Here is a 14,960-nt window from a genome sequence, read left to right as displayed (position 1 = left end):
GTGCAGCTAATCAAGACAAAATAAAAATAAAACAAATAGAAGCATTAAGAGTGGAGGATAAATTGAGCTTGATCCCTTTTTTGTGGTCACACCGCAATAGGAGTTGTAGGTGCAGTGCAGTGGTGAACAGTGGTTTAAATTTAACTTCATGAATCTAAGCACCAATGTCCATTATGCTCCCAAAGCTGTAGGAGGCTGGATGGGACATGCAGGTTCTGAGAGCCTGGGAGAGCTCATGTGTATGGCATCATGGTTCTGGGATGTGCTCTAACCTCCTTTGGCAGATGCTTCCAGCAAAGTGTTTCTAGCCTTTTAAGTAGCTCAGGAGACTAGTCTCAGGCCCTCTCCTTACTGTATTCTGACTTCTCTCTGACTCTAAAGCTTCTCCCGGTGGCCATGCAGCTTCTATCCAAGAGCCACTTTGTGTTTTGTTTCTCCTCCCCAGACTCAGGAGATGGCCTCTGGGTTTGACATGAGCAGCCCCTTAAACAACGAGGCACTGGAGGGCTTTGATGAGATGCGGCTAGAGCTGGATCAGCTGGAAGTACGGGAAAAGCAGCTGCAGGAGCAAATGCAACAGCTGGACAGAGAGAACCAGGAGCTGAGGGCGGCTGTCAGCCTGCAGGAAGAGAAGCTGCAGATGGAGAGGGAGCGGGGGCGCACCGCTGCTGAGGACAACGCCCGCCTCACTCACATGATGGCCGAGCTCCAGAAGCAGTGGGAGATCACCCAGGCGACCCAGAGCACCGTGAAGGAGCTCCAGAAGTGTCTGCAAGCCCTGGAGCTGGGGGCAGCAGAGAAGGAGGAGGATTACCACTCGGCCCTGCGGCGGCTGGAGTCCATGCTGCAGCCTCTGGCCCAGGAGCTTGAGGCCACACGGGACTCGCTGGGCGGGAGGAGCCAGCATTCAGCTAATGTCCCCAAGCAGCCAGGCACGGCTGAGCAGAAGGCAGATATGGCACTGGACACACAGGGGCAGCAAGAGCTCCTCCCCAAGGACTCGGCCCTGGCAGTCCAGGAGCTGCAGGAGAAGCTTGGAGCCCTGGAAAGAGAGAGCACTGAGGTCCAGGAGCTCAACAGGCAGCAAAGTGCCCAGCTGGAGCAGCTGGCCAAGCAGCTGCAGCTAAAAGAGGAAGCCCGAGCCAGCCTGGAGCACCTGCTGAAAGAAATGGCCCCGCTCCGGGAGGAGCTGTCTGGGAAGGGGCAGGAGGCAGCCCAGCTCCAGCGACAGCTGCAGGATTCTCTCGCCCACTTGAGTTCCCTGGAGAAGGAGCTGGCAGAGGTAAGGCAGGAGGAGCGGCAGTGGCGGGAGGAGAAGGAGCTGCTGGAGCAGGAGGCCAGGTCCCTGGCACGGCAGCTCCAGCTCCAAGAGACCCAGCTGGCACAGCTGAGCCAGCATGTGAGTGACCTAGAGGAGCAGAGGAAGCAGCTCATCCGTGACAAAGACCACCTCAGCCAGAAGGTGGGGATGCTGGAGCAGCTTGCCGGGCAGCCAGGCGCAGGTCTGCCCCCGACTGGTGAGAAGTTTGAGGCCCCAGGCCTCCCAGATCCCACCCCACAGCCAGAGGAGGAGCCGAGAAGCCCACAGGAGGGACAGACAGGTGATACCCAGATGCGAGGCAGCGGTCAGGAGAAGGAGCTCCAGCAGGCCAACAAGGAGCTGGAGAAGGAGCTGCAGAATGTGCGTGAGACCAACAGGCTGCTTGAGGGCAAGCTGCAGGCCCTGCAGGCTGATTACCAGGCCCTACAGCAGCGGGAGACAGCCATCCGGGGCTCCCTGGCCTCCCTGGAGTCCGAGCAGGCCAGCATCCGGCACATGGGTGACCAGATGGAGGCAAGCCTCCTAGCTGTGAGGAAGGCCAAGGAGACCATGAGGGCCCACGTGGCAGAGAAGCAGGCTGCCCTGCAAAGCAAGGAGGCTGAGTGCTTGCAGCTGCAGGAGGAGGTGGAGAGGTGCCGGCAGCTAGCAGAGGCCCAGGAGAGGGAGCTCAGGGCTCTTGAGAGCCAGTGCCACCAGCAGACTCAGCTGATTGAAAGCCTCACGACAGAAAAAGGCCCACAGGGGCTCGGCCCACCCAAAGACAGTGCACCCCAGGAGCCAGCAGCCCAGCTGGCCCTGTGTCAGGCCCCGGCAGAGACCCAGCAGGGGGAGGCTGGGCACCTGCAGGCTGGGGTGATGGACCTTCAGGCCAAGCTCCAGGCAGCCCTGAATGACCAGGAGAGGGTTCAGAGCCAGTTGAGTGTGGCTGAGGCCTCTCTGAGGGAGCACAGGGCCCTCGTGCAGCAGCTGAAGGAGCAGAACGAAGCCCTCAGGAGAGCCCACGGTCCAGAGCCCCTGCAGTACTTGGAGTGTGAAGGGGCACCGCAGGAGGAGAGGGATGAGGAGGAGCAGTCCCAGGCAGAACACAGCACCCTGGAGGTTCAGCTGGAACATGCCGAGCCGCAGGAGCAGCTGTCCAGGGCCAGCACGGGCGTGGACGAGCCAGGCGTCCGTATCTGTTCTCAGCTTGTGGAAAAACAGACAGAGGTGGCCCTGGCCCGTGCCGTCCAGGAGCTCCATGACGCCAAAGAGGTGGCCTCGAGGGAGCGAGAGGGCCTGGAACAGCAAGTGGCAGGACTGCAGCGAGAGAGGGACAGCTTGCAGGAGAGGCTGAAGGTGGCCGAGGAGGTGGCCCGCTCCCTGCCCAACCTCCAGGCCCAGCTGGCTCAGGCTGAGCAGCAGGCCCAGAGCCTCCAGGAGACCGCGCACGAGGAGTTCAATGCTCTCAAGTTCCAGCTGAGCACCGAGATCATGGACCACCAGAGCAGACTGAAGGTAGTCCTTGCCTTGACCCCCTCGGGCTGCAGGGATCTCCTGTGGTAGGGCCCAATGGGTCCAGAGAGGATAGGATGTGCCCTCAGCCACATGGCATGTGAAAACCTAAGAATGTACAGCACCCTTCCCCCTACAGGGACACATTAGGGGCTCATGTCAGGAGCGATGCCATACTTAGAAGTCTAAACTCAGGGTGGTTGCAGACAGGTTTCGCTCATACAGCGTGGCTTTTTTGTTGTTGTTGTTTTAAAGATTTTTATCTATTCATTCATGAGAGACACAGAGAGAGAGAGACAGACAGAGGCAGAGGTAGAAGCAGGCTCCCTGCAGGGAGCCTGATGTGGGACTCAATCCTGGGTGCCCAGGATCACACCTTGGGCCAAAGGCAGGTGCTAAACTGCTGAGCCACACAGGGATCCCCAAGAGTGGCTTTTTAAAATCAGTAGCCAGCACTTAAAGAGCAAGATGTTTACAAATTCAGTTTGGGGGCTTCCTTTGAAACCTCGGGAGATTGTAAAGACTACACCCTCATTCCCACCCTACAGAAGTCACCAGGAGCTAGGCAGTGGCTGCCCCCTTTAAAGGAGGCACGGATCACCTGGTTCTTTCCTTACACTCGTTCGTGTACATGCCCAGCCCCTCTGGGCCTGTGGGTTTGAGGCTCTGGCCCTGGCTTGTAGAACCTACTGCAGATACCAACAGCTCCAACCTGCCCATCTGTAGGTTTTCTATCCCTTCAGGTGCCATCCTGAGGGCAGGCACTGTTGCGGAAAGTGACCCGGTGCGTTTTTGCAAAGCTCTTGAGGTAGACGGGCTTATGAGAACAGTGGGTACCATGTGCCTTTGTCTGCCGCACAAAGGAAAAAGGTTAAGGGTGGCTAAGGCGGAGAACACGAGCAGGATGGCCATAGGGCTTTGGTTTCTAGAGCTTATCACTTTCCCACTTGCACTGTAGTCTGTGTGCACTCGCAGACACCATTATTGCATTTCTGCAGAGGAGGCTCCTGCACTGTGGCCTCCATCCTGTGCTACTCCACATGGCTTATAGGGCACTTGTCTCCTTGCAGAAATTAAATCCTAGGTTTGAGGACCAAACTAAGTTTCTTAGTAAACTTGAAAAGATGTCACCAGTGAAGCCCAAAGCTCATTGAATTTGGTGAAAAAGAGAGAGGTAGCTTGTTTTTACCCATATGGGGGGAAATGGGGCTGGTGGGGGGGGTCTCAACACAACGACCCTACTTTCATGAGCCCTCTCTCATCATCTCCAGACTGCAAATGAAGAGTGCAGGAGCCTCCGGGACCAGCTGGAGGAGCGAGACCGGCAGCTGCAGGCCTCTGAGGAGGCGGTGGAGGGGCTGAAGGTAGGCCCCAGGGAGTGTGCTGGTCTGCAGCCAACCCCACCTGGCTAGAGGGGACTGGCATGCCCACCTCTGCCCAGTCATACCCACCCCTGGTGCGCGGGCCTATCAGGGAGAAGGGTCTGCTTTGGTTTTCACTGGACCCTTTAGGAGGGCTGTGTGCAAGACTCCTAATTCCCAAACCAAAGCTCCTATCCAGTCACCTCTGTGGGCATCCGGAGTGTACACATCTCAGCCCCTTCTGCTTCCTGGACACCTGGCTGGAGCCGCCAGATGTGTTTCTCAGCCAGCTGTGTGGAAAGGAAACGGAGTTGTCCTTCTTAGCTGCTTCTGTAGGCATCCCTGAGTTGGTGGTCCAGAACTGAGGGGGCGCAGGGTGGGTGCTGCAATCAACATCCCCAGGGAACCCCACTTCCTGCCACCAACCTCCACCCCCACCCCAAGATTCTGATCCTCTCTGCCCCTTCAACCTCCACAGCCAATTGCAATTAATACTTGAGCAATAGGATTACAAACAGGAGTGGCATCACATTCCACAAATACAGAACAAAGGTTCTCAGGCTCTTGGACTTAAAACAAAACCCCCTCCAGCGAGAAGTGACCTAGCCGGGTGGGGCGGAGAGCCCACCAGTCCTTTTATGGCCTGCGGCATGGGCTCTCATCACCTGAGTGTGTTCTCCCCTTTGTCCTGTGCCAGGCTGCCCAGGCCGATCTGGGAGAGCAGCTGAGCAACACCAGCAAGCGCCTTTCCGAGTGCCAGGCTGCCATGCAGAAGAAAGACGAGGAGGGGGCTGCCCTGCGTGAGAGTTTGGACAGGTTAGTGATGTGATCTGCCCACACGGTGGGCAGCCGAGGCTTCAGGGAAGGGGGTGTTTGGTGCAGTCATTTAAAAACTCAGCCACCATAGCAGATTACAGTCCTTTTGCAAGAAAAGCTACAGACTTGGAAGGCACTTTGCCAGAAGCATGCCACGGGCGGGGGAGGTGCGCTGCCTTTCAGCCCCCTGCGGACAGCTGCTCAGCCTTTCTTGATGCTGGTTTCCTATGTCTGGCAGGGCTCGTTTCTGCTTTAGAAGGGCTGACATGAAATAGAAGTTGGAATATAATAATGCTAATGAGAACAGCAAACACTTAAATAATGCCACAAATGGGCCAGGCACTGTTTTAAACACTTCACATCTATTTGTCCCTTTTATCCTCCTAACTGTCCTTTGACGATAGAATTATTACCTGTCCCCATTTTATAGACGAGGAAAGTGAACCTCAGAGGAGCTAAGCCGTGTTCCCAGTGTCAGCACACAGGTGATGGCGGGAGGAATGTGACCCCAGCCACTTGGCTCCAGAGTCTGTTTCCTCAACAGTAACCCTCAGAAGTACACAGACAGATAGTTCTGTGTCTGGTCTCGTGTTGGGTCCTGGGGTTTGTGTGTGTTTCCCTGCTGTGAGTTGTGACTTGTGCTCTCCCTGGTTTCCTTTGTGAAATGAGAAGCCGCAGGCCTGGGAGTGATGGGGTCTCCCAGGTGCATGCCAAGGGTGAGCAAGTGTGTCCAGCACCAGGCCAGCTTGTCTTCCTGCAGACTCTGCTGCTGTGTCTGTGAAAAAAGAGCACATCGTGCCATCACCCTTCATCATGATTGTCTCAACTTTGGAGTATGTGCAGCCTCAAGACTTCCTGAAACCCCTTATCTTCAGGCTGGAGGGCCACCTGGAGTTATGAGCGTGAGCTCACTATTTGGTGCTGAGGTCAAGACAGTCCTGCCAGGGATATTGGAACCCAGTTACCTGTGCCCCCTGGCAAAGATTGGCCCACTAAATTGTCCCAGGCCTTTACCTTTTCTGCCCATCCCTTATTGCCTCCTACCACCTGGCTTCTAGGGTGGGCCTAGGCTCAGCGGGAGATCCAGAGCATGTTGGGTGTTCGGCAACCCAGATGAACATTTCTTCTCATCTGACTTCCAGAGTTCAAACACCATAGGGCTCTGGCTGCCCAGGTCATATTCATGTGACAATGTAAATAGCAAGAACGTCCTAAGTTGGTGGCATTTTTTTAAAAAATGCTACAGCAGAACTTATTTGTAAGATCTCAGAGCAATTGTTTGAGCTGCTCAGTGTTGCATAATCTGTTGCCCTGGATTGGATTTTACTTTTTCATTGTGTGTGTGTGTGCGTTCATGCACATGCCTGTGTACACCCATAAGATCATTGAGGTGGACAATGTCTAGTAAACCACCTTCCAACAGCTGTAGACTGGATGTGGGAAGGCTGGATTGGAGCAAATTAATTAGTCTCTGCAGAGCCCTCTGTTTGTAATGGAGTTTTTATGAATGGCTTGCTGGACCTTGGGGTTTGTAGAGCATCCTTGGAACACCACTGTCCTTGGGGACAGGCGAGCAGCAAGGGGAGCAGGCAAAGGCAGGACCGTGCTTCGGCCAGCTCCTCGGCCGTAAACTCAGATGAGGGAACAGAGCTCCTTACGCCTCTGGGCTGTCAGGTCAGTGGCTGGCAGTGCACGTCGAGTGCCTGCTGCATGCCCAGCACCATGCCCTGTGTTCTGAGCCCCAAAGACACCTGGGAGACAGGTCCTCATCCATGTGGTCATCTCCAAGGACCTACACCTATGCTTTCTGTCCCAACTCTGTTTTCCTCTGGCAAAACCCTGTCGCCAGGCCATGGACTGCACCCTTGGGCTCCTCCCCTAACCTCAGCCCCTGTCCCAAAACCAGTGGTGCAGAGTTCAACTCACCTGGGGTGCTCCTAGCAGCCTGAGGTCACCTGCTCTCCCAGAACACCTATTGTATTTGGTGTAGGGGACAGTGTATGAAGAGTTTGGCTGCATGAGCGGTGTTTTGAAGGCCAGGGGAATGTGCAACCTGTAAGTTGGTAGTGCTGAGGGGCACTACCACTGGGAGTGGGGGGTAGGGAAAGGCTCAGATGGCAGCAGACCCTTCGTTAGCCCAGAGGCATGGGGGAAGTTGGAAGTAAACTTCCCACCTCTCCACCAGGACCCAGAAGGAACTTGAAAAAGCCACAACAAAAATCCAGGAGTATTACAACAAACTCTGCCAGGAGGTGACAAACCGGGAGAAAAATGACCAGAAGATGCTCGCGGACCTGGATGATCTGAACAGAACCAAGCAGTACCTGGAGGAACGTCTGATTGAACTGCTCAGGTGAGAGTTGGGACCCTCCCAACCCTCCCCACCCCCCGGGCTGGGGTTTCTCTTTAAAGAAAGCAGCTGGTCTTGAAAGGCCTCTCAAGAGCAAGTGTCTGCTTGTGTTCTGTTGTTGTGCACACTCCCCTATCCCCTCCCAGGCCCTGGGCAGCCTGGCACCAGTGGCTTTCACAGCTCCTACCAGTGCTCAACTGGGCTTATGTTTTTGTACTGCTGTGCCACTGTTGTCAAAACCTGTGTGCTTAGCCACAGGTATGACAGTAAGTGATGTCTCGTATCTTCAGGAATCTCTCTGTTCCCTTATCCCTCTTTCATGAGTTCTTTTCCCTTCCTCCATCCCGCTTTCCCCATTACCAGGCCTCCCAAACTCCAGTGCCTGCAGGTAGCAAACCACCAATGAAAGTGTGTGAGTGGGGCCAGGAGGGCGCTCAGGAACTCGCAGGCATGTGTGCTCTGCTCCTGCCATTGGCTGCCACACAGGCAAAGGGCCCAACTTGCCAGCTTACCTCACTTCTGAAGAGAAGGTGGAAATCTACATTTTTATGTGAAATTGGCTTGCCTTTTCAGTGTTAGCAAGTTATTGAAATTTTTTTTTAACTTTTTCTTATGGAAATTTTGAAATACACAAAAATAGGCTATCATGGGGCACCCCGTGTACCTGCCACCCTCGTCAGTGACATTCACTTTGAAGCCAGTCTTGTCTCTTCCAGAGTCCCATCTCCCTCACCTCTCCAGATTATTTTCAAGCAAATTCCAGTGATTATCATTTCATCGACCAGTATTTCAGTATGCACCTCTCTAGGACAAGGACTCTCCATTTTGCACCACCACCACGGGATCATCATCATGCTTCAAAATTTACTTATTAAAAAAAAATTACTTATAGTTCATGATATCATCAAGCATCTGGTCGTTTTCGGATTTTTCCATTTGCCCTATAATTTTTCTAATGAGGATCTAGATTAGATCCATACATTGTACAATGATATGTTAGATCTCTATTACTTAGTCTGCAATTTGACCATGATCTCTCTAATGTGTTTTTTTTCTTTGCAATTTACTTTTAAGGAAGCTAGGTCATGCAGCTGGTGGAGTTTCCCACAGCCTGGGTTTTGTTGATTGCATCCCCAACGTGCCATTTAATGTGTTCTTCCAAACTTTGTATTTCCTATAAATTGTTAGTTAAAACCAGAGCAGTGGTTCTCCACCGTAACCATACATGAGAATCATGATACCTGTGTCCAGACCCTACCTGGACCAACCCATTTAGAATTTCTGGGACTGGGGTCCAGGCATCAGTGAGCCAGAGTTGAAAACCACTGCTCTACTAAAGGCTTACTCAGACCCAGTTTCAAAATTTTCTCAAGAATGCTTCATAGAATTGGTTTATAGTTTGGGTCTTTTCTTTCCTTCAAGAGCCACATAGGATCTGATTTGCCCATTCTTTGTAATATTAGCGGCCATGGATGAGCAGTGCCTAAAGCTACTAATTCATTTGGGGTTGCAAAATGATAATACTTGGAAGAGTAAAACCTCTGCCCGTGTTTCATCAATTTGCAGACTTGGAATTCAGGACTTTTATGACCTCTGAACTCAGACCTCTTCCTGAGGTGTGTGATGGAAAAGTCCTGGTCCTCACAGTTCCCACATTCCAGGGTGTGAGTGCCTGGCCTTCTGGGGACAGAAGAGATGGGCTGTGGACCAGCTGGTAGGACAGTGCTGGTCCAGGGCATGAGATGTCCTGCTTCCTGGCAACTTTGAGCATCCTTGAAGGGCCATCAATTCCTGGCTTTTGAAAATTTATTTACTTGAGAAAAAGAAAGAACAGGGAGGAGGGGCAGAGGGGGAGGGAGAAGAGAGAAAGAATTCTAAGCAGACACAGCCCTGAACGCAGAGCCCAACATGGGGCTCGATCTCACGACCCTGGGATCATGACCTGAGCCGAAGCCAAGAGTTGGATGCCCAACCCGCTGAGCCCCCCAGGCACCCCTGTCCTGGCTTTTGTCTTTAAATGAAGAGTTTTATGGATTTGGAGTCCCTGGCTCCTACTAGTGTCATTTTCTCTCAGGATCTTAGTGGCTCTGGTGTTGGTCTTTGGGACTGAGGTGTGGCCAGGGCTCCATCTAGGAAGGAATGAAACCTTCCCAAGTCAAAAGACATAAGCCTCGAAAATGACCATGGGCAGCAACACAGAAGCCTCTGTGCCCGTCTGCGCTGGTGCATCAGGTGTGTTCTGACACTGCCTGACCTTTCTGAGAAGCCTTCCTCCTCCTTCAGTCTTGCTTCCTGGAGTGCGTCCTGTCTCTCTGAGGAGAAAGGGAAACTGATGTCCCACCAGACTTTCAGGCGGGATGTCTTTGGTCTTCTCCAATGATCACTTGTTACTTAAATCGTTAAACGTAAAGGTTCCTGAACACTTGTAAGATTTATGTGGGCAATACATTTGTGGTCATTGGGCTCTCAGCACTCAGGCTGTCATGTCATTGTGACAGCCTGTTACAGCTTAAATTCCAGGTGACCATGTGCACTGTCATTTGGACATCGGAGTGGTGTTGTGACCCTTGTGGGTGTATGTACCTCATGGGCCTCCTCTGCCTTCACACGCATGCCATCAGCTGAGTCTGGGACTGACTCGGGGGGCAGATGAGTAAAGCAAATTTTCTGCCCATGTCTTGGGAAATTTGGAATCTGGCTTTGGGAATGAATCAGGGATTATCCTATTGTTTTCCTGGAATCTTCTCTTTTTCTAATGTGGTTTTGTCTCAGGGACAAGGATGCTCTCTGGCAGAAGTCAGATGCCCTGGAATTCCAACAGAAGCTCAGTGCTGAGGAGAAGTGGCTCGGGGACACAGAGGCGAGCCACTGTCACGACTGCAAGCGAGAGTTCAGCTGGATGGTGCGGCGGCACCACTGCAGGTCAGCGGGTGGGACCCAGCACCATAGCAGAGGCTCTGAAGCAGGCATTGCTTGCAGGCACGGGCCCCGCACTGTCTGTCTGAGAAGAGCACATTGCCATGTCTTAAGGAAACCAGGCGAGACGGTTTATTAGGCAGGGTCCCGGCAGGACATGGGGATCCCTGAAGAGGAAGAGAGTTTGATACAGGGTTTGATACATGGCTATGCGCAGAGTCAAGGGGACCCACCGGGCTGTAAAGTACCCAGAGACCAGCAACCTTTGGCTTCCTTTAGCCCACAGGGACCGGAGGGCAAGTGGCATTACTGGAGCCCAGGGAGAGCAGCAGCTGAGGCTTGGCTGGGGGTGAACACAGACAGCAGAGACCCTACTAGGGCCCAAAGAAGGATGGGCAAAAATAAATCTCAGCTGGGGCCAAGGCATATGGAATATCATCAGCACAGGCCCATGTAGGTCTGTGCTCCATTAGAGCCTTAGCCCCTGAGGCATGGAATGTACCCCTGTGTTGCTGTGGCAGAGAGAGTGGGCTCAGCCACATACTTTATTCCCCTGCCTCCCAGAACCTTAGGAAATAAAACATTTTCTCCCACTGGCCTTATCAAGATGGCTCTATTGTAATCTTATCAGATTGGCAATAAGGCCTCACTCCTAAGTGGGGGTAGAGCCAGGTCTAATAAGAGCTGTGTGGCATCTAGAGTCCGGTGCAGGTGTGGAGCAGATCACAGGGCCTGCGGTGCATTGTCCTCATGACCCATGCTCATTTCACCCCAGGATCTGTGGCCGTGTCTTCTGTTACTACTGTTGTAACAACTACGTACTGACCAAGCACAGTGGCAAGAAGGAGCGCTGCTGCCGAGCCTGCTTCCGGAAGTTCAGTGATGGCCCTGGCTCCCCTGATAGCGCCAGCTCGGGCACCAGCCAGGGGGAGCCCAGCCCTGCACTGTCACCAGCCCATGCTGGATCCCAGGCTGCCAGAGGCCAAGGTCAGGCTCCTGCCCTCTGTGTTCTTAGGTGCCACCCCCACCCCCACCACTACCCCAGTGTGGATAGTTAGTTGTAATGACCTTAATTCAGGGTTCTCCAAACTTAGGCATAAAAGAGGTATTAACAATGTTTGTACTTATTTGAGACTTTCTTTTTTACGTAATTAGGTTTGAAAGAGAATTGAAAAAGGAATAACTTTCTCTTGATATGATTCAATATTATGTATTTAATGCAAGGTCTGTGTACCTCTTAACTCACAGGCTACCAGTGAAATGTACCCCACACCTTGTCTCCAGAGCCTCAGCCCTGATATACCCAACCCTACTACTAGAGTAACCAAAGGCCAAGAGTTGTGTGTGGAAATGATCACATCCTTCACCTTCTACCTCTGGCTCATGCTGTCTCTCAGTGACCAAGGAGGATGTATTCTCCTTCGTGTCCTTTCACTCTGCTCAGTAAGAGGAAGTGGGATCTGGTTCCTGCTGCACCTGCTCTGAGCAAAGTCCTGCAAAGCAGGCCAGACTGTCCTCTCATGGACTAGACTTGAATGTAGAATACCAAGGAGGCAAAGCCAAGATGGCAAGAGCAGGAGCAAGTCTTGTCTTTGCTCAGCCACCTCCTGTAGCTGGTCCCTATGGACTCCTCCTTGGCCTCTGCTTGGATGCAGATCAGCCATCCTTCAGAAATACTCTTAGTTTGTCTTTTGTTTAACTGGATCATCAAGGAGGTTGACTGGCCCCATTATTTATATTTGGTATGAAGAACTGCTCAGGGATGGTGGAATGTACAGCATTCCTGTATCTTCTTCAAACCTATTTTTAATTCTTTTTTTTTTTTAGGTTTTGAGAGTTCTTTATACATTCTGGATAGAAGTTATTTTTCACATATGTGTTTTATAAATACCTTTTTCCCAACCAAAAAGCTCTTTTTACTTTCTTTCAAAGAGCAGAACTGTTCTTCAGAATGCAAAAGATTATCATTTTGATGAAGTACATTCCATTTTTTTCATCCATAAGGGTATGGATCAACTTTTTTCTTTTGGTATCCTATCTAGCTTTACTTAGCCCAAAGACCCAAAGATCTTCTTCTGTTTTCTTCTAGAAATTTCATAGTTTTAGGTCCGTGATCCATTTTCAGTTGAATTTTTATATATGCTACAAGCTTTGCATAGAGATTCACTTTTTTGCATATGGTTGTCCCAGTTCTAATACCATTGGTTGAAAAATCTGTTCTTGTCTCATAGAATTGCCTTTGCACCTTTGTCAAAAATCAATTGCCTTTACATATGTGGGTCTGTATCTGAACTTTCTGTCTTATTCCATTATATCAATGTGCCTTTTCTCTCATCAATACCACACCACTGAGATGATCACCATGGTTTTCTCATGAGTCTTTAAATCAGGTAGAGCAGGTCATCTAATTTTGTTCTTTATCAAAGTGTTGGCTATTCTAGGTTTTTTGCTTATCCATATAAATTTTTAGAATTGTCAATTTCTGTAAGAAATCCTGGTGAAATTTTGATTGGGATCACACTGAGTCTCTAGATCAAGTTGGGGAGAATTGACATGGTAACAAAATTGCGTCTTCTGACCCATGAGCATGGTATAGCTCTCCATTTAAGTCTTCTTTGATTTCTCTCCTAATGTTCATTGTCCCTTCCTTTCTTGTCCTCCTTCCTCTCCTCTGCCAGCCTCAGAAGGTAGATTCAGAAGTGTGGCTGGATCTATAGAAAGAAAGCAGTCCCTGGTCCCCTTTGTCAGCCTGTGTCCCAAACCCTCCATTATGCAGAGCTCAGACAAGAGGAAGGATGCTTCTCCTAAAGCATGGCCTGTCCAAGTAGCCCTGTGGTGGGGCCAGCTGGGAATTGTAGCTTGTATGAACTGTTCTTGCTAACTCGTCCAGGAACCTACCCCGCCCTGACTCACTGGCAGGTGTTCCAGCAAAGACAGAGCGTGGCACTGTGCCAGAGTACTGAAGTCACTTGTTTTGATTTCTGACATTTCCTGTCTCCTTGTCTGTCTATATTTCTTTCTGTCTTTCCTTCTCTCTGCCTTTCTTTCGCCTCACGCCTACCATCACATTTTCCATGATATAGGCAGGAGAGTATTTGCAGGTTGGTAACTGACACAGTAGTGGCCATACAACCTCCTTCCTACTGAGTGGCCTGCAAAGTCAGGCACAAGGCCCCTGGCTGGAAGCCCAGTGGTTGCTGCCACCTTGAACAGAAGGAGGTTCTTGTCTACCCCCAGGGGATGGAGGTAAAAATGTAGGTCCTATAGAATCTTGCATTCAAAGAAGTGTGAATGAGCCGTGTCTGTGCCTTAGGGAGCAAGGAGACAGTGGCACAGAAGTGTGTTTACTTTTTTGTTAGGTTCTTGCCTTATAAGGTTTTCACAGGGTTTGGTTTTTTTTCTTTTCTTCTAAATAAGAGGTCTTGGAGAATATGTAAGAGGTTAGAATTTCTTTAGGGCCCAACTGGGAAGCTTAAGATAAATTGTGTAGGTTGTGTGTGCAGTTCCACCTATCGTCCCTGCTGCTTTCTGGAGTGCCCTAGCAGCCAGTTCTCTCACACCCAGACAGCATAGCTGTAGGTCGAGTGGGCCCTGAGGGGATGTCCTGGTGGCTCATCCCACACAGCTACAGCCCCTCACTTCCCAGCATGCTTCCCCACTGTGCATCACTATATGTGTCTCTTCTCTCCCCTTCTGCCTCTACGGCCCAGGTGTAGACACAGACTACAGGCCGCCCGACGATGCTGTGTTTGACATCATCACAGATGAGGAGTTATGCCAGATCCAGGAGTCTGGCTCCTCCTTGCCTGAGACACCCACTGAAACCGACTCCATCGACCCAAACCTGCCCGAACAGTGAGTAGACCTCACCTTTATTTCCTGCAATGCTCACTGAGTGCTGGGCCCGTGTGCCTGCTGATTTAAAGGACCAGGAAAGTGAGACCTTGGAAGCAGGATCGGCCGTTCATTAAGGGAAAGTGCCTCAGAACAGTGCTCAGGGTGATTCTGGAGACCAGAAGGCCAAGATCAGGGTGTCGGCAGGGCGCCTCTCTCCTTGGCTCTTGGACAGCCACCTGCTAGCTGCGTCTTTACACCGCTGCCCTGCTGTGCGTGTGCCACAGCCACTCACTCGCCATCTCATCTGCTTTCCAACAAAGTTTGTGAGGAGAGGTTTGCAAAGGCCAGTTTTTAAGTACATGAAATAACCACACAAAGTGCCACTACATTGGAACATCGAGAGTTTGTGCCCGGAAACCCATAGGGAAAGGCCAAGCCCGCCCCTCCGCCCCCCACAGCAGCCTTGCTCAGCATCTTTCAGACCCTGGTATCCGGCTTAAATGCAGTTTCTACAGCAAAAAACAGTCAAGAAGCATTTACCCACTTTCCCTCTAGTTATGGAGTTTCATGATGCTCTTGCCAACACCCACATTGAGATCCCTGTCCCTCTCTTCTTGCCCAGAATTCAGGAGGGCTAAGATTAATCATCAGGATTTCTGCTATGTGGGAGGAGATGTATTTAATCCTCATGAAGCTCTCAAGGCAGGGAGTTTAGGCTTAAGTATATCCCTCCACACTCCCTGTTCCCTGGCTAGAGGGTGACTGAACTCCCATGTCATGGCCTCCGGGGAGCACCGACACAATCACCCAGCCCGTCAGCCCCTTCGCACTGGCTACCGTGGCTTTGGACCTTGCCTTCTCCTTCCTG

General features: G+C 51.5%; 1 protein-coding gene across 5 annotated transcripts in view; it reads left to right on the top strand.

Moving 5' to 3' along the window:
* Positions 1 to 14,960, top strand: part of FYCO1 (FYVE and coiled-coil domain autophagy adaptor 1) — a 72,812-nt gene that overhangs the window by 25,219 nt on the left and 32,633 nt on the right. For all 5 annotated transcript variants that reach the window (XM_041760797.1, XM_041760800.1, XM_041760798.1 and 2 more), the window contains exons 8-14: positions 446 to 2,815; positions 4,084 to 4,176; positions 4,871 to 4,989; positions 7,175 to 7,342; positions 10,112 to 10,261; positions 11,031 to 11,242; positions 13,966 to 14,110. In XM_041760797.1, the coding sequence (XP_041616731.1) occupies positions 446 to 2,815; positions 4,084 to 4,176; positions 4,871 to 4,989; positions 7,175 to 7,342; positions 10,112 to 10,261; positions 11,031 to 11,242; positions 13,966 to 14,110 (3,257 nt within the window). The remainder of the gene's footprint in view (positions 1 to 445; positions 2,816 to 4,083; positions 4,177 to 4,870; positions 4,990 to 7,174; positions 7,343 to 10,111; positions 10,262 to 11,030; positions 11,243 to 13,965; positions 14,111 to 14,960) is intronic.

This window comes from Vulpes lagopus, chromosome 7, assembly GCF_018345385.1.
Source record: "Vulpes lagopus strain Blue_001 chromosome 7, ASM1834538v1, whole genome shotgun sequence".
Taxonomy (NCBI): Eukaryota; Metazoa; Chordata; class Mammalia; order Carnivora; family Canidae; genus Vulpes; species Vulpes lagopus.
This window is presented reverse-complemented; position numbering and strand designations above follow the sequence as displayed.